Raw genomic sequence first — 17,728 nt, forward strand, 5'->3', positions numbered from 1 at the left:
AGCTACTCAAATGTCACATCCACTCAGCCCCAGCGATGCTCAGATATTGCTTTGAGATGACCACGCAAATGATTTGGGCTCTCACTGTCCTTGTCTCACAACCAAAGACATTCAGCTGAAGGCAGTGCTGCAAAGAGGGAAGGTAATGGACTGTAACAGGCGCAGAGAGCATTTGCTGAAGCATGGGAATATTGTACTCTTGCATCAATGAAAACCCAGTAATAAACACAATATAAACATATTAAAATCCTAATGTCGGGTAATATTGCTTGGTTAAAATGAAGAGCATGATTGCCTAGTATACTGCTCTTAATGTTTAATGATTTGAATATAGTGAAGCAGGAGGAGGAAGCTAGTTAAAAAACCCCTTCAGCAATGCTTTGGTTCAAATGAAAGTTAAAACATTGTTGTTGCAGAAAATCTGAGTGGTTTGTAGAAGACTGAACATACTGTACGGCTTGCTTACATTATTTTAAACATAATATAATCACTTGAAGTGGTCATTTTTGAGCGCTGTTATTGCATGTTTTCTGAATTAGATTGCAGCAAGCACCATTAGGTTGATAGGCCCCCTCTTTTCATGAATGTCTGCCTTCTGAATTTTCCATTTGGACTGCTGAAGCAATTAGGAGTTAATCAGCAACAAAAGCTTCCCTCTGTGAGCTTGTTATGTATTGTTTAATTTATTGCACGGTAATTGTCCTTACTCAACAGAAATAATTAATTTGTTATTGCACATGTCTGCTGATATGTGTGTTATTTATTTATTTAAATTAGTTCACATCGGCGTGTGTTCCTTGGTGCTTCTCCTGTGTGTGACCTTTAATATCCCGGCTCACTTCTACTTGGACTCATGCACTCTTGTGTTCGTGTGTGTGTGTGTGTGTGTGTGTGTGTGTGTGTGTGTGTGTGTGTGTGTGTGTGTGTGTGTGTGTGTGTGTGTGTGTGTGTGTGTGTGTGTGTGTGTGTGTGTGTGTGTCCACAGCACTGCAGTAAAAGCTCCTCCACCTCTTGGATGTGGCTGCTGAGGTCATCAGTCATTATTGCCGACAAGCCATGGTCTCGTATCACTCTCACCATGACAACCACAGCTCTGATACTCATGATGGCGGTCTTCAACATGGTAAGCTATTGTCTGTAGGTACTCCATTTATGCAGAACGAACACCAATTAGGCTTTACTAAGAACAAAGTATCACAATCTGTCAGATGGCAGCCTCCTTATTAGTATCTGCAGTGTAATTAGAAGCCAAAGGAATGCAATGTTGACCCACAAAATAAATACAATAAATTGGCCTTAAATGAAGTTTAGAAACCAGGGATGTCTACATTTGTTTTATATTCATCAAACACAATGAAATTAATATGGAAGCAACTCTAATTTTTCATTCTTGTAACAATACAAACAAATGTGGAAATAAGTCTTTCATCATGGTTAGAGGCTGTGGATGCACCAGCATTTTACTGTAGAATTGTTCTTTTTGCTTTCCATTTGTTTTGTTTATTATGCCTGAAGGTAGCTGAATATTTCTCCACATAATCAACTACAGGAACATGTCTTATTTGTATTGTTCTCTTTTGCCAAGCAGGTTATAAAATGCCTTTTTTAAACATTAACAATATTGCTTTTTTGCATAATAGACGCTTTCCAATTTGCATGTAGTGATAAGAGAATATTGTATTACTTTACCCTTCTGCCTCAATTTTCAGGATTGATCTAAATGTGGTTTAGTGGTGTGGAGAGAAAAAAAGGCTCGGGTAAAGGTGAAACGGTAGCCTGAGGCTTGTTGGGAAGTTGCGTGATTAAGCATGGTGTGAGGAGCCGGTTTAGACCTTCACACAAATCGATTCCAGAGATTATAATCTTGTTTTGCGCCCGACGCGGGTCAGGCGCTCCGGGCGGATGAGCCAAATTAACTTGGCTTTGCTCAGTGGGGAAGCCAATCCTCATCTTATCCTGCAGGTTCACATTAAAGGACATTATTGAATGGTTGTCTCTATTGACCTCTTATCTTATAAGACTCTATTTTCCTCCTGCTAGTACAAAGTACACAAGTCTGTCTTTCCTCATGCTGCTGTGCAAGGCAGGCAGGCAGGCAGACAGGGACAGTGTTTTTTTCTAATTTGCATGTCGATTGTTTGGGGTTTTTCATCAATTTTTCTGTCCTGAACAAAGATTTAACAAATGCTTTATTTCTGTTGACCTTCTTTCTGTAGTTCTTTTTGGAAGACAATTCATTGCCCCGCGTTCCTGTAAACAATTCATCCAATGAAACACTGTTTAACCCAAATGGACAACTCATGGTCAACACAGACAAAAACAACTTCTACCTTCCTGTAAGTAAAACTTATAATTTCTATATGAATTATTCAGTATCATTTTGGATAAATTGAATGAATAAAACAATATATCTCTCTTGTTTTCTGTCTGTCTAGTATTTCATTTACAGTTGCATTCTGGGCCTCATCTCTTGCTCTGTATTCCTGAGGATAAACTATGAGCTGAAGATGATTATCATGTTGACAGCCGTGGTGGTTTACAACGTCATTATTCTCCAAACACATGCCTCTCTGCTGGATGAATATAGCAGATTTCTGTACAAGACAGAAAGCCTGGACAGGTAGGTGACAAACTGAAACTGTTCCAGATTGCTTTTAAAGATGCAAAGAGAATCAAGCCTGAGAAGACAAAGGGAAGTTGGAGATAACCATAATATAAAGAGAAAATGCCCACCTCAATGCCCACCTCAAAATCTTCTTTTAGTTAGACTAATCAAGAGTTGGAACTATCCAGATAGAATTGTCCCAATGCCAATATTTTCTCTTATATTTCTACTCAAAGGCCCCGTTGATGGTGCTTGGAAACATGGTAGACTGTACATCAGCAAATCAATGATGGCTGCTCGCATGCTACTGCTTGGTCCCTTCGGGGGCTTTTACCTTCTGTATTCAGGCTTTTCATGCACTGTTGATTTACCCTGGTCAAAATATTGTAGGTGTTATGCTACAACAAGGTTCTGGATTTTGGCCCATGGATTCAACCAAAAAGCAACCCATGAAGTATTACATAAATGCAAATAGTCTGAACTCACCCTGCAGTGAGGTCACCTGTGTTTTCACCACAGCTTCGGTTGAAGGGGGGGGTGATTTATTGAATATAAGGTCATAGAGATGTCAGAAATGCGTTAAGAGTGTGCACTGGATAATTGTAATGTTCGTCTAGTTGAATTAATTGAGTTAAAAAATCCAAGTTCGCTAACCCGGAGTGTTTGAACCCAAATGCAGCACACAAAGAAAAGTTTGTAATGGTGTATCATTTAAAAAATAAGCTGGTTCAGGGCAGGGTAATGAGAGATATAAAAAGTCTACGTAGACAGTGGCAGTGACAGTCTGCCAGATGATATCAATCAAACGCACAGTGACACGCCCCTTTGGCTGTTTTTTTCTTTTAAAGGACATATAGATATATATTTGGTAGTTGATGAGACAACATGCCCTGGAGATGAGGACTGTGGGTGAAACAAGATGTTGATGTAATGCAGGAACTGGTGTCTTTCACAGTTGGCTAACCAACGTTACTGTAGCCCATAAGGCGCTCATTATCCTACCGTATCAAACACTGATTAACCCCATGCATCATTAGAGCATGTCCTGAGCTCTATCAGTGTGTAGCTGAACCCAGATAACAGTGGTTTCAGAACAATAGCTGGTGACTTGCTGTTGGTAGTTTTCAATCATGTGCCTGATATATTCACACATGCAATCTACATGAAGCCAGTGCATTTTGCAGAAAGAAAATTGACCTTTTGTATTCCGTAAATGAACCAGTACATCCATTATCACCCGAGTCCCTTGACAGTCACATCATCAGTGTGGGAACTGGCAACCCTGTAGACAGGAGGAGCTTTAATGAGATGCTGCATGCTGTTCCTGAGTTCAATGATCATGATCTTGCAATATCTAGTGTTGTAGTCCTACATAGCATGTGCATGTGACTGCTTTGTAGATGTTATATTGTATTTGTCTGCTCTCATTACGCAACAATTAGGTAAGCAGTAAGCACTCTTTGTCCATGAGGTTTCCATCCTTATGCTTTCTTCTTGTGAAAACAGTTTGTCCTCACTCTCTGCCACTCATTCTTTGTAAAGAATTGGTTGGATAAGGAAACAGGCAAGTGCAGAAATTGCAGGCTGATTTTGTTCTCAGTTCTCTGCCGAGCTCTGCCCTAGATAAGGGTAAGAGTCCATTAATATGCAAAATGTGCTTGCAGAAATTAGGATGCAACACTGTCGAGCCCTATCACACATACAGAGCCTAAATTCAAACTTCACTGCTATTAAAGAAAGCTTTATTGTAGATGTTAAATGTATAATAGGTGTGTTTAACCATCACCTCGGTTCTTTGACAGCATGTTTAGTGTTTTGAGTGTTTGCATGCACAGGATGCTATAGACATACATCAGATGTGTCCTGGTTGGTTGCCTGATTCTGCCCTGAACAGGTGTCCTACGTTCAGGGTTATGAGGGTGGAAACCAGAGAGCTTGAAGTGCATTGATAGTGCTGAATCTTTGCAGATGGCTAACACTGTCTCGTTGTTTATTGCCTTTTGAAAGCGTTCCTTGTTCCTTGAAAGTGCACCCGGCATGGCCACGCAGCCACTTGACTGTAGAAAGAAAACTAGCTCTTGTCACTGTAAAGCAGAAGTGACAATCTTAACCAAGTGACAGCTGTGGATCAAATGCTCTGCTAACCAATCGTGTGACACATGTCTCACTCGTCTTTTTCACCCACACTTTTACTCTACTTTCTCTTTTTATCTGTGTTTACTGTATTTTTTTCTTTCTCCATGCACAAACACATTCTTCCTTTTTCCTCTGCCCTTCAAGACCAGGAGTTCTCAAAGACCTGAAGACTATGGGCTCTATCTCCCTCTTTATCTTCTTCATCACTCTGCTTGTGCTTGCCAGACAGGTAAGTCCACACTATAATAGCCTGAGTGATGTCATTGTCTGTCTTTCTGTCTACACATTTTCCCCTTGACGGCTAAAAAAGTAATGTAGTTTTCAGCTCTGCTCTTGCATCACCGTTGCACTCTTTACTTTGTTCTCTGTGTATTTTCTGCTATATTACTTTCGACAGGTTTTATTTTGTGAAATGAGTCATTGTTTGCTCGTATGTTTTCACAATTTGCAAGGACCTTTTTCCCCCATGTGGTTTTCCCATTGTGAGAAGCCCATGCTATATCTCTTACATCCCTGTCATATCGATGCTGTTGAGGGATTCCATGATCTCTAATCTTTTTAACCATTCATGTTCTCTCACACTATAACTATATAGTTACATTTCAATGCACTGAATTAGATTCCAGACACTACCATTTTCATCATATCTTAAATATTATACTGTATACTGTATGTTATCACCTCCGAGCTAAGGGGTAATAATAGGTTCTGTTCCTGGCAGATACATGAAATAAAGTAGAGATGTTTAAGCTTTTCGGCTGCTGTGCTGCACTGTGCAAGACAGGCATCATGAGACCAGTGATTTACCTCAGCTATTCTGAAACTGCACAGGGAGAATGTGAGATTTACTAGCCAGGAGAAGCAGGGGCCAGAGAATGGTCCTTCTGGAGAGTTGTGGGCTTCTTATTCCAGCTATGTTCGGTTACGCTACACAGCAGTACTTACTGTAGAACTTGGGCACTGTTGTCCTCTAGAGCTACAGTACATCCTTAGCTACATGTTTTTAAATGAACAGTAAGCATCCCATTTAGGATCCTTTACATTTTGATTACCAAGACATTTACATGTAAACTGCAAAGCTGGTGGTGACATAGCCGAGAGAAGATAATACAGTACATACAGTGTATTCCATGTAGTGTTTGCACATATGAATGTGTACTTTATTTGGTTTAGAAAATACTTAAATACAGGATGAAGCCCCAGCACACTGTCAATAAGATGAGGCAGAGGACAGGATAATATTTCTATTGGAGCTTATCTTTAAATGGAAAGCCTCTGATCTCCTGGGCTTTACTGCAAAGTATGAGCATGTCTGCTACACGTTTTCTTTCCCATTGGGGATTTAACTTTGTCCACAAGAGAATACTGATGGAATTAATGTATAGGAGTATGCAAGACTGCATGATTGATAAAATATCGTCTTTCCATTACCGCCCAATTTCCAGCGCTTAACAATCTCCAGATAAATAACCTAATAGCTTGTGGTTGTGTCATCAAGAAATACATGGATGTAACTACATGATTCCTGTGTCTTTGCCAAACTAAAACTACATCAAGGAATAAATTAATAGAACATTCCAAGTGTGTCAACATCACAGGGACAGTTGTTTGGCATCCTAGTATACTGAATGTATTTGCTACATGCATTATTGAGTGTGATAAAAATTGGTTACGTTCCCCAACTGTAGACACACATTTTGAATTCCCTTTGGGGACTGACTGTTTCTGTCAATGCTCAAAGCTTCTGTCTCTCAAAATGTGCCGAGACCCTTCCTGCATAAGAGCTGCTGGAAATGATGCAACATATCAAAACATGAAAATCAGGCAGATTGACTTTGAGTTAATTATTCATATATTTGCTGAAGACAAAGTACTGACATCCCCAGCTCAATGAAAGGCGCATGTATCCGTCTGTACAGCCAAAATAACAGATGCCAGTTATTAATATCTGCTCAGTCTTGTGTATATTGCACTGTGCATGTTTAAAGAGTACATACAGACATTGTCTTTGTACCAACCCCCACTTTTTTTTATTTAAGTGTATCAAGTAATTATATTTCTAATATTGAGTCATATCACTTTCCAGGCATGCTCATTGTTCCATCAGATCATTTTTCAATTATGATTCTCCTTGGTTGATGCATCGTCTTTGTGAAATATGGCCATTGTGTACTTCTAAGACACAGGCAGAAATGGAGCCATCTGAGCTGTGAGCTCTTCGCACAATATGAAAGAAAATAAAGTGTCAAACTGTTACAAACTGTACCCACAATATTCTCACCAGGAAAAGTAATTCCTCTTTTGTATTGCAATGTGTCACCCTGTCTTGCCTTTCACTGTGTTCATCAATAAGTCTTATTGATGTGCTGGTAATCATGTTTTTTTTTATACCAATTCATTTGTTGTTGACAGTTTTTGTGATTTGTTACGTTTTCCTTTTCTGTTTTCTGAGCCTTGGTGGAATAAACGTTGAGCTGTTTCTATTTGTCTCTGTGACTTGATGGAAGCAAGCTGTACAGCTGTACCTTCAGTCTCTTCACCTCTGTGTCCTCTTGTAACAGAATGAATATTACTGTAGGTTAGACTTTCTGTGGAAGAACAAGTTCAAGAAGGAGTGCGAGGAGATTGAAACGATGGAGAACCTCAATCGGGTTTTGCTGGAGAACGTTCTGCCGGCACACGTTGCAGAACATTTCCTGGCACGCAACTGGAAGAATGAAGTAAGCTGTCTTTTTCCAGCATAGATATGTACTATAGATACATACACATTTTTGAATTGAAAAACTGCTGCTTGACAGATGTATTGTGGTTTCATAGAGTTCATGCAGTATTAGTAGCTTTATGCCAAGATCCATTACATTAATTCATGTGCTTTTATGAGACATCGCAAAAGCAGTTTACCCCAAAAATAATCTTTGGTTTAAATCATTACATGATTTTAACCCAGTAAGCATTTTAAACCAGATTGTGCTATAGAGGATTAAAGGGTAGAAAGAACATTGTTTTGTAATGAATGGAAAGACTGCTGGTTTAATCATCGTCTGTTTTCCAGATGTTTAGTTTTAAAATAATTAAACTGTATATACTGTATAACACATAAGACTTTTTAAATGGAACTGGCACTCATAGTGTAGTAGTGGAATGATTCATTATGAGTGACAATAACAGAATATTGGGAGGCCCTCTGGGTGAATTTTCTGACTCGCCTGTTCTCATTCATCATTCTGGCTCCTGTTGTATCCCTTAAGTGCTCCTCACAGTGTTAACTGTAGAAAAGTTAAGTTGTACGTCTTAAGAAGTTTAGAGGACAAGTTCAAAGAAGAATAATGCTTCTGCAGCAAAATCTCTGAATGAATAGTCAGCAAATGACTCTTTTCCCATCTGGTCCAAAGGTTTTTATTGAAGTATTTTCAAGCTTAAATATACACAAAAATCTCCTACCACATGATCCAAATGATTCCAAATGTATGTCTGCTTTTCATCCAAGTCTGTGGCTTATCAGTTTTACAACATTATTTTGCAGCTGTCCTAACTAACGTCTGTATTTTGTCGCACAGGATCTGTACCACCAGTCGTATGACCTGGTGTGTGTCATGTTCGCCTCCATCCCAGACTTTAAAGAGTTCTACACCGAGTCTGACGTCAACAAAGAGGGATTAGAGTGCCTCAGGCTCCTCAACGAAATCATTGCTGATTTTGACGAGGTGAATAACCCTTAATCTTTTAACATTCTACAAGGGCGTCAGAAATGCTATAAATCAGGAGATTTTCTGAAGGCTTCATTAATTAAACACTATGAACTATGTGTTTGAACTACAACCTCCTGTTAGAGTGTCTTAATGTTTGAAGAGATTTCTACCAACCCGATTGCTGTTGTCCATATGGATGTCACTTCTGCCATAAAGTATGTCTCATTTGTTTTAGCTGTTGTGTTTGTATTTGTGTGTGTAGCTGCTGTCCAAACCCAAATTCAGTGGCGTTGAAAAGATCAAGACTATTGGCAGTACTTACATGGCTGCGACTGGGCTGAACGCATCACCTGGGCCTGAGTACACATTACAGGTAGGCTCATCACACACACAAATCACTCTCCACCACATGTCATTCCTTAAGTCTTTAACATCGCCTTACAATTTCTGTTACTGGTTTTGTTTCCTGCCTGTTACCCAGGAGCACGACAGGCAGTACATGCACTTAGGGACCATGCTGGAGTTTGCATTTGCCTTGGTGGGGAAGCTGGATGTCATAAACAAGCACTCCTTCAATGACTTCAAACTCAGAGTTGGTGAGTGATGTACTGAAGTTACATTTAAAGGTTCAATTCAATGATATTTCAGCTACTAAAAAACGTTTTTATCCAAAGTTGAACTGCATTAGGCCGGTTGAAACCTCACATTTTTAAAGCCACTTGAATGATAAGTGTTTGCAGTAATGCTCGTTTTTTTTAATAAGATATGTAGGGAAATATATTTTTCCTGCTACACAATGGAAGCCGAGCAATGGTGTGTTGCTTTCTGCAGAACCCTGAATCCATTATGATGTTACGGCCCACATAGTAAAAACATTAATATTTGCCCTAGTTATACTTTTTGGCTATTAGAGGCCAAAATGCATAAATTAGATGAAATATCCCCGCTGTTGGGTGAGAGTGGACATGTTGCCTTTAATTTATACATCAATTTCTTTCTATTTTTAGAGTACCCATACTGCTGGTGCTCTGTGGGTAATTTCATTATAAAGATAGAAACAAAGAGAGATGCGTACATGTCTAAATAACGAAGAAAAGAAAACTGATGTTTGCTGCAACACACAAGTATAGTCATGGCAACCAAGGGAGAGGCTGACTCAAGCGTAAAGGGACAATTGAAGAGCTAAGCGTTGCAGGCAGGTCCCAGCTCACTGCAGGGGGTCAGAGTTTAATACCACAACCTGTCTGCAAAGATCGCAGCATGGGATGCTCCATTAACTCAGCAGTGTGCGTGTGTGTGGCGGTACATCCCGCTGCTCCATCAGAAAGAAATACAGGTCCTCACCCACTGGGACTAGACCAAATCACAGGCATTGTGGTTTGGTGTGCTGCCTTTTTCCAGGGAGGACTGTGTCAGCTCGGTGCTGTGATAAGTCTGGGATTAAGGGTTCAGCTGCATTTAGTTTACACACTTCATCTCATGTTCTGATGAAATCTTGTGAAAAGCTGGGTTTATTCTGATTCTTGCTAAAGGATTTTTGGAGCAGCACTCGATAATAAATAAGTCATTTCAAAAAGTGAATTTCAAATTGTTCTTGTATGAAATCAGAAATAGAAACTAAATAATGATGTGCTTGCTGTTTCCCAATTCAGTTACACTTTTATACAGAATTCAACACATCACAAAATGTATTCATTATGTTGGACATTTTAAATGAGCACCTCCTGCTATGTCCAGTGTACTGTCATTTACCGTTTAGATCAAAAATGAGAACCTGTCAATGTAACTGTGATAACTGTGGGATGCTTACTGTTGGCTTGGGTGTCCTTTGTCAGGTATTAACCATGGGCCAGTGATAGCTGGAGTCATTGGAGCCCAGAAACCACAGTATGATATCTGGGGGAACACGGTGAATGTAGCCAGCAGGATGGACAGCACTGGAGTCCTAGGGAAAATTCAGGTGAATATAATAAGACATTCTTTCTCTGATAACCTTTATTTTTCATCACATCCAATGAAAAGCCCCAAACTAATTGAGACTAACAATGATCTATTTACAAAGGGGTTGATAAAGTCTTAGCTCTTTAACCAAGAGACCACTGCATAATACAAACAACAATACCACTGTTGGACTGGGTGAGACCATACACCCCAGCACGAGCAATACAATGACTAACAAAGCACTTATATACTAACAAAGCACTTATATACTAACAAAGGACTGGCTTATCTAAAGCCAGTTGAGTAGCACTTGAAATGTTTTAGCTCTATGAAACCTGATGTACTTATATGATTCTGTTTTCTTCAAGTTTGTATCTTCTTGTTCGAATGCACTTATTTGGATAAAAGCGTCAGCTGAATGTAATGAGATGTTAATTACCATTGGACCTTTTTTTTTATTTAATCAAACATACAACATCTTGCTGCCGTATACACTCACAAGTTGCTTTTACTAATACTATTAGTATACTAATGTATTACATATGCTAAACAGTAGGAAATTAATCATACTTATTTAAAACCACAACTATATGTGTGTGACTCAAGTCACAGTACAGGGAGTTTGGTGGTATCAAGATGGACTAGATACTAAAAAAAGAAATCATGGGATTTGTTATAATAACAATAATAAAGAATAAGTCCAGCCCTGACTATGTTCTGATTTGTTCAACATCAAAGAAGTTTGAGAAGTCTCTGTATCTGTCAAACATCACATTGTGTTAGGAGTTGACAGTTTCTTTCAAGGCAGCAGCACTGCTCCATTTAGACATGTTAAATGTCAGTGCAGAATGCCGATGCTTTAATGATAAAACTATTCTCCCCTCTGCTCATGCTATTTAAGGCAGAAAGGACATCATCTTAACATCTTCCAATCTCAAATGTTCCCCCGGCGCTGATAACATATAATGGTTTTTCACCTGCATTACAGCATGTACACATTTAATGGAGCCATCTGCTGTGCACTGCAGCTTATCTGCAGGGATTTCAATTGAATTCCAGGAATGCCTCTTGATATGTTAAGATGTGCAGAGGCAATAAGAAGAAATGGTGATTTATTCCAAGGAAGCATATAAATATCCCCCATATTGCAAAGTCTAAGTAATTATACTGGCTTTTCGTAGTTTTCTGGAAACTACTGTGCTCAATGTTATTTAATGTTTTGAAATGTACAAATAGAATTTAATGCATTAGCAGTGATGTTTCTTTTATGATGGGAATACACCAGTCATGAATTTATTATTAGAACTGGATTACTGACCCACAGCGTCTATTCCGCACAATTGAGAAATTTTTGTCTGCCACATACTCTGAAAAAGTTTCTTAGCTTCCTCTGTATCTGTAAATGTATTAATTTGAGTACATTTGCCTGCAGGAATACATTCAGTTGTGTAAGATAGGAAAATAGACTCACTGATGTGGTTCTCCCTGCAGGTGACGGAGGAGACGAGTCGCATCCTTCTGACCCTCGGTTACATGTGCTCTTGTAGAGGAATCATCAACGTCAAGGGAAAGGGAGAGCTCAAGACCTACTTTGTGCACACAGAGATGACCCGCTCACTGTCCCAAGGGAATGTGATGCCCTAACACTTTTTCGGAATATGCTGAATTGACACTAAATGAACAGATAGAGGAGATTTGATCTTCTCAAAGCTGTTGCACAGTGGGAAACACGAAGGAACCAGATCTGCGCTGTGAGGAGGAAAGGAATCGGATTTTAATGTTGCATTACAAGTTACGTTTGCCACAGCTGTAGTATACATTTAGTCACTTACTGTATGTAACTAAGTGTAGCATGTATAGCAAAAAGGCAACCACCCATGAAATAAATTGGACGGTTGGATCCAGAAAAGCCAAAGTGGTCCTGAGAATTATCTAAAAATGGTGTTGTATTCTGAATCAGTTGCGGGAGGCTTGCGCTAGTCACTTTGCCATAAAAGCCTCTTTTTCAGCCAGACACATCAAAAACAGAATTCATGAAGTATTCACTTTCGGGACACAGTGCATTTGGATGTCAAACAATGTACAGAAAGACCTCTTGAAGAGCATTTAAAAGACAAAAATGTCAGTGTGAACATACAGAAGGGTTTAATGGATATAAAGCCCACAGCTTAACCACACCTTTCAAAAAGGGATACAAAAAGAGGCGGATAGAAGGTCTGATGTCAAGAGAAAAGCTAAGGACAAGTGTTACAAAGGAAAAGTGCAAGAGCTCTGTTGAAAAGGTGAATCTGGCTCTGTTTTAAAAAACACAGCCTGGCAGCAAGGAGACACACCCGTGTGTACATAACTCCATCAACCTTGTTACAAGCAAGAAGTCTTGGATGTATTTCACAGCCAGTCTATGAAAGTAAAAGCATATACAGAAAACGATGAATATATTGTGATATTCATGCATGGCCACGTTTCCTAGAAGTGTCTTTGCACTTTAATCATCTTGTATTCATTGAAAGCTTACAACACTAAAATATGCTAAGTCTTTATGGCCTAGGTCAGATGACTGCTGGAAATGTAAAAATCAGATGATTGTTTTTGTTCAGAAAGGCTGCAGGGGTTTCAAGTTTAAAGTTCTGGTTATAGTAAAACTACTTGTCACAAAAGATGATTTTAGTGTAATGATTTTCATCCAGGGAACCTGGGCCTGAGCAGTGTACAAGGTAGCTTTAGAGTGAATATTGTACAGTGGTTTTGTTATAAAAGAAAATACTACCAAAAAAGTGTTTTTGATGTTTTGATGATGCCATTGTTTTTTGTATAAACTTCATTAAAATTTGTATTTCAGTTCTATTGAGTGTTATTATTTGCCCGCCACGTTCAGGCGTATCACATGACATGATTTCAATTGAATCTCAGTATAACATTATTGCTAGAAATAAATAAAACCCAGGAAACACATTAAAGGTGTTAAAATAAGGACCACATTTGTAATGTAAACAGAAAGAAATGATATGATGCATTTCTTTTTTTATCAGTGTGACATAATTCCAAAGATGACCAAATAAAAACTAACCGTAATCTAACCTGATCTAGATGATTCATGCAAGTAGTACGAGGTACACTAGAGCAACATTTACATAAAGACCAAGCTCAAAAAATACTGAAATGACACAACAGTCTGAGTAATCCAAATACTTATAGCTGATCTTCAGTCCTCATTCAATAGCTTTCTTTGTCCCCATTGTCTTTATGCGAAAAAATACAAAACTAGAATGAGGATTCAAATACAGTAGTTGTGTTTTTTATTTGTTTAGATTAGTGTAAAATGTACTGTAAGGGATTACTGTTGTTCTAAAAGATTCTTTCTACATAGAATATTCAATAGCTTTTTTTCCATTGTCTGAAAGCACATGTTTTACCATTGGTAAAATGTCACAATTTACCACTTTGTGGAAAGAAGTAAGAAGATTACTAAATCTTAAAAAAAACAAAATACTTATATAGGGGTAGAAATGCTAACAGCTGTCTATCCAGTAGACTTTAGGACAATGGGAACTTGACTGATAGGAAGTTTATAATGTCTAACCTACAAGATTAGTGTTTCCACATGAAGCCATCATTTGACATCACAGAGGAGTGCAACACCCCGCAGGATCCAGTATTCTGGAGGAAGTAATGTCTTCAGATCCACAGCTGCGATGTAATTCATGTCAGTCCTTACTGGCTTCTTGTAGATTGGACAAGAGTAGAGACGGGGGTCCTTCACACCTGCAACAAAGAATAACAACAAACAAGTGTCACTTGATACCCAACAATATACAGCAAATTAAACTTTTTAAATAATAGTTGAAAACAGAGCAACAGCAGGCAAAATCATCTCGTAATTAAGGTCCTAATTATACTTCTTATACCTGGAGATATGAAAATTTAAATCAGTGAGGAGATGCCATTAGGACACACAGCTGCGTTCAACAAAACAAAGTAGGAACAAATCAGGCGAATAACTCAGATTAAGTGAACATGTGGTTATTTCCTACTACTCCCACAGCCCCACTGCATTGTTCTCGGGATTATAGGCAAACATGTCGAGTGTGGAGTCCTACTTGAGTGTACTACGACTCCAGACCCCAAACAGTACCTAAACCAAACAATCCTTTTCACGAGCACACAAACAGCCTATTCTCCAGAGGTGATACACAGGATATTATCTCTTTTAAGGGAGAGGGTCACAATTAAGTAGAGGGTTTTTCAAGACTCACACATGCATGTCACACATACTCATAGATGCTCTTGCAACCACTTGACTGCAGAAAACATCCCTCTCCTGTCTCCTTTGCATTAGCTCTCACACAAACAAACACACTCCATCCCAACAGCCAGCCTTTTTGTGGGAAAAGCAGGGAGGGTAAAGGGTGTAAACAAACAACATTAAGCGTGTCATTGGATCATTAATTCATTTCCCAGACAGCCTCGTCTGCAGGCTTCCACTGGGGGCTGTCTCTCTGCTGACAGCCTGAATATAGTCTGGTTTTATCCAGAACAAACACTGTGCAAAATACTGCTGCTAATCTATTCCCAGACAAAATAAATAGCACTTAGTCTGCTTGACATTTAAATGTTACATCACTCCATCCTGGATGGAGGAGAGAAGAGGACTCGGATAGACTCAGACTGACAAAGACTTGAAGGACTGAGCCTGTAAAAAAAGACAGGATTAAGGCTCTAGCATAGTCAGATTAAGTTTCAATCCAGGCACATTGTCAATTTTGCAAACAAACTCAATCGCACCGTTATTCTCAGCGTACATCCTGATCACAGGCATCATCTCGAAAAGGACTTTGGGTTTGGAGTCACTGAGCTTGCAGCTACGCCGATCCCAGCCGGCTCCTTCCAGGTAGAGGCCGTAGACATACACTCCCTCTGCGGGGGGCTGGGTGATGTCATCCTTCATCCATCGGGTCGCCTCATTGCACAGCACCATGCGGTCCAGAGCCCAGCCCTTATTGGCCCGGGTGATCTCCTACAGGTGCAGGAACAAATCCCCAGATAAAGGCAGGGATGTGGGCAGTATAACACAGCAGATACTGGGAGTGACAGAGTTTACATTTGGCAACTGCTCCCCTCCCAAAGAAAAATATAGATTTTGAGAACAAGGCTGTAGTAGAGGTAAATAAAGCAATGTATGGCAGGGATCTATACTCCATTCATGATGTTTGAGAGAAGCCAAAAGAAAGTAAACAAATACCAAACTCCTCAAAAAGAGCAAAGGCACAATGTATAAATATTCCTTTAATTATTCAGCACACTATAATGGATTGAGTCTGAAAATAAGAAGATTAGATGCTTAGATAAATGTAACGTGTTACTGTTATAAATTCAGTAATCACACTACAGTTACAACATTGCGCGAAAAAATTACTAGATTCTCCCTTTGACAGATTAGACTCTAGTTAGTTACTACTACTACATTCAGAAGTTTACAGTAACTTTGGATAATAATAATAACACGGCGGGTTTAATAAGCGGAGCCTCTCTTTTCCTCTCTCCTTGTCTCCCTCTCCTGACAGCCCGTCTGTGTCTCATGCAGCTCGCTGATCCAGTGAATGAGTGACCCAACACGACAGTAAGTAATAAACATATGTATAACCAGTTTAGCTAGTTCCAGGGGTAGATAAGATTGATAAATGTGATAGGTCTAACTTTTAACAATTTTAAATATTTCTTGTCACTAGAGGGATTTCTGCCGCAGGTTTATATTTTCGTAACATTTGCACAAAAATAAATAAAACAATATTTATTTAAATGGAAGCAGATCGTTGTATTCTTAAATGTAAAATGTGCTGTATTTTATACTTGAAAAGTCACCGTTCATTAATGTTTTAGAAGTCTTAACCAGAAAATGGGAAATTATTTTTCTTAAATGCATATCACTTGTTTTTTGTAGTTGAATAGAAATGTATGTCCATTTTATTTATGTAACACAATATAACAAATCTATATATATTTGGGATTTTCTAACAAAATACAAACACATAAACAATAGGGTCATGCCTTAAAGGTGGTGTAGGTAAGTTTGAGAAACCGGCGGGAGATACACTTTTTGTTATATTCCATGGAATGCTCTTAACATCCCGGTAGCAATGAATATCTGAAGTGCTTTGACAAAAAATCCATTAAAAAAGTGTCATCTGTGGAAGCCGTACTGTAAAAAGCACGACCAATCATTTTAGCCGGCCCGGCTAAAATAACTGGATGGCCTACCTGCCTGTCAGCCTTCCATCTGTGCACAAACTTATCTCATGCCCTCATTGGTCATGTGCGTGTTCGTGTGTGTTGGAGGAGGGGCTCTGCAAGGAAGTGCCAGATTTTTCCCGGCTGTTTATTTTCAAATTCTAGCGCACTCGATCTGGTTTCTCCAAAATGACCTACCCCACCTTTAAGATCTTAAATAGTATTAAACATTCAGATTACATCCCTTTGTAATCTTCACTCCCCCCGCATTAATCAAAAGTGGGATTCACTAGAAGAAAAGATAAATGTGTATGTGTTTCATCTGGCCTTCTCCCCACCGCTGGGTAAGGAGGCATGTAGCCTGATGCCGTGTTACCTGTCTCATGGCTGTCAGGAAGCCCTGTGGGTTGAAGAAGCCTGTCATCCAGAAGCAGTTGGGGCGCCCTTCAAATATCCAAGCCTGAAACTGCCGGTTCCGCTCAAGCAGCTCCGTGAACCAGAACCCCAGGGTGCTGGAGGCCCACGATGCCTGAAAAGCAGACAAACAATAACATGCTGTGGTGGTTGGTAGTACAGGAGCCCTACAGGGGACTGTGCCGTCTCCTTTCCTGTTCACCTTATACACCTCAGACTTTCAAAACAACTCTGAGTCATGCCACCTGCAGAAGTTTTTCGGATACTCTGCAGTGGTAGGGTGTATAAGGAATGGACGGGAGGAGGAGTACAGAGCGCTGGTGGGTGATTTTGTAGAGTGGACTGGAAGAAATCATCTGCTTCTGAATGTGGCCAAGACCAGAGAGATGGTCATTGATTTCAAGAGGAAGAGGACGTCTCCACAGCCCCTGTGCATTCTGGGAGAAGATGTGGCTGTTGTCGAGGACTACAAGTACCTGGGAGCGCACTTAGACAATGGGCTGAACTGGAGGATCAACACTGACGCTGTGTACAGGAAGGGGATGAGCAGACTATTTTATGAGGAAGCTGAGATCCTTCCACGTGCGCAGCAAGATGCTCGAGATCTTCTACCGGTCTGTTGTGGCCAGTGCACTCTTCTTTGCTGCGGTCTGCTGGGGGGGCAGCATCAGAGCCGGTGATACAAGCAGGATCAATAAACTGATCAGGAAAGCTGGGT

The 17,728-nt window shown here is 39.7% G+C and overlaps 2 protein-coding genes across 4 annotated transcripts in view; one reads left to right on the top strand and one right to left on the bottom strand.

The window, feature by feature from the left end:
- Positions 1-13,215, top strand: part of adcy2a (adenylate cyclase 2a) — an 88,542-nt gene extending 75,327 nt beyond the window's left edge. The window contains exons 16-25 of one of the 2 annotated variants that reach the window (XM_079693700.1): positions 986-1,123; positions 2,217-2,336; positions 2,436-2,620; positions 4,886-4,970; positions 7,303-7,461; positions 8,299-8,445; positions 8,693-8,803; positions 8,912-9,026; positions 10,266-10,390; positions 11,863-13,215. In XM_079693700.1, the coding sequence (XP_079549826.1) occupies positions 986-1,123; positions 2,217-2,336; positions 2,436-2,620; positions 4,886-4,970; positions 7,303-7,461; positions 8,299-8,445; positions 8,693-8,803; positions 8,912-9,026; positions 10,266-10,390; positions 11,863-12,015 (1,338 nt within the window). In that variant the 3' untranslated portion in view covers positions 12,016-13,215. Of the gene's footprint in view, positions 1-985; positions 1,124-2,216; positions 2,337-2,435; positions 2,621-4,885; positions 4,971-7,302; positions 7,462-8,298; positions 8,446-8,665; positions 8,804-8,911; positions 9,027-10,265; positions 10,391-11,862 lie in introns of those variants that run through there. The other variant, XM_079693701.1, reaches the window with a different exon arrangement.
- A 329-nt stretch (positions 13,216-13,544) lies between these two features.
- dnah5 (dynein, axonemal, heavy chain 5) overlaps positions 13,545-17,728 on the bottom strand; it is a 142,048-nt gene continuing 137,864 nt past the window's right edge. For both annotated transcript variants that reach the window (XM_079693697.1, XM_079693696.1), the window contains 3 exons: positions 16,973-17,125; positions 15,154-15,385; positions 13,545-14,133 (listed from right to left, as the gene is read on the bottom strand). In XM_079693697.1, the coding sequence (XP_079549823.1) occupies positions 13,982-14,133; positions 15,154-15,385; positions 16,973-17,125 (537 nt within the window). In that variant the 3' untranslated portion in view covers positions 13,545-13,981. The remainder of the gene's footprint in view (positions 14,134-15,153; positions 15,386-16,972; positions 17,126-17,728) is intronic.

This window comes from Notothenia rossii (assembly GCF_949606895.1).
Source record: "Notothenia rossii genome assembly, chromosome: 7".
Classification (NCBI taxonomy): Eukaryota; Metazoa; Chordata; class Actinopteri; order Perciformes; family Nototheniidae; genus Notothenia; species Notothenia rossii.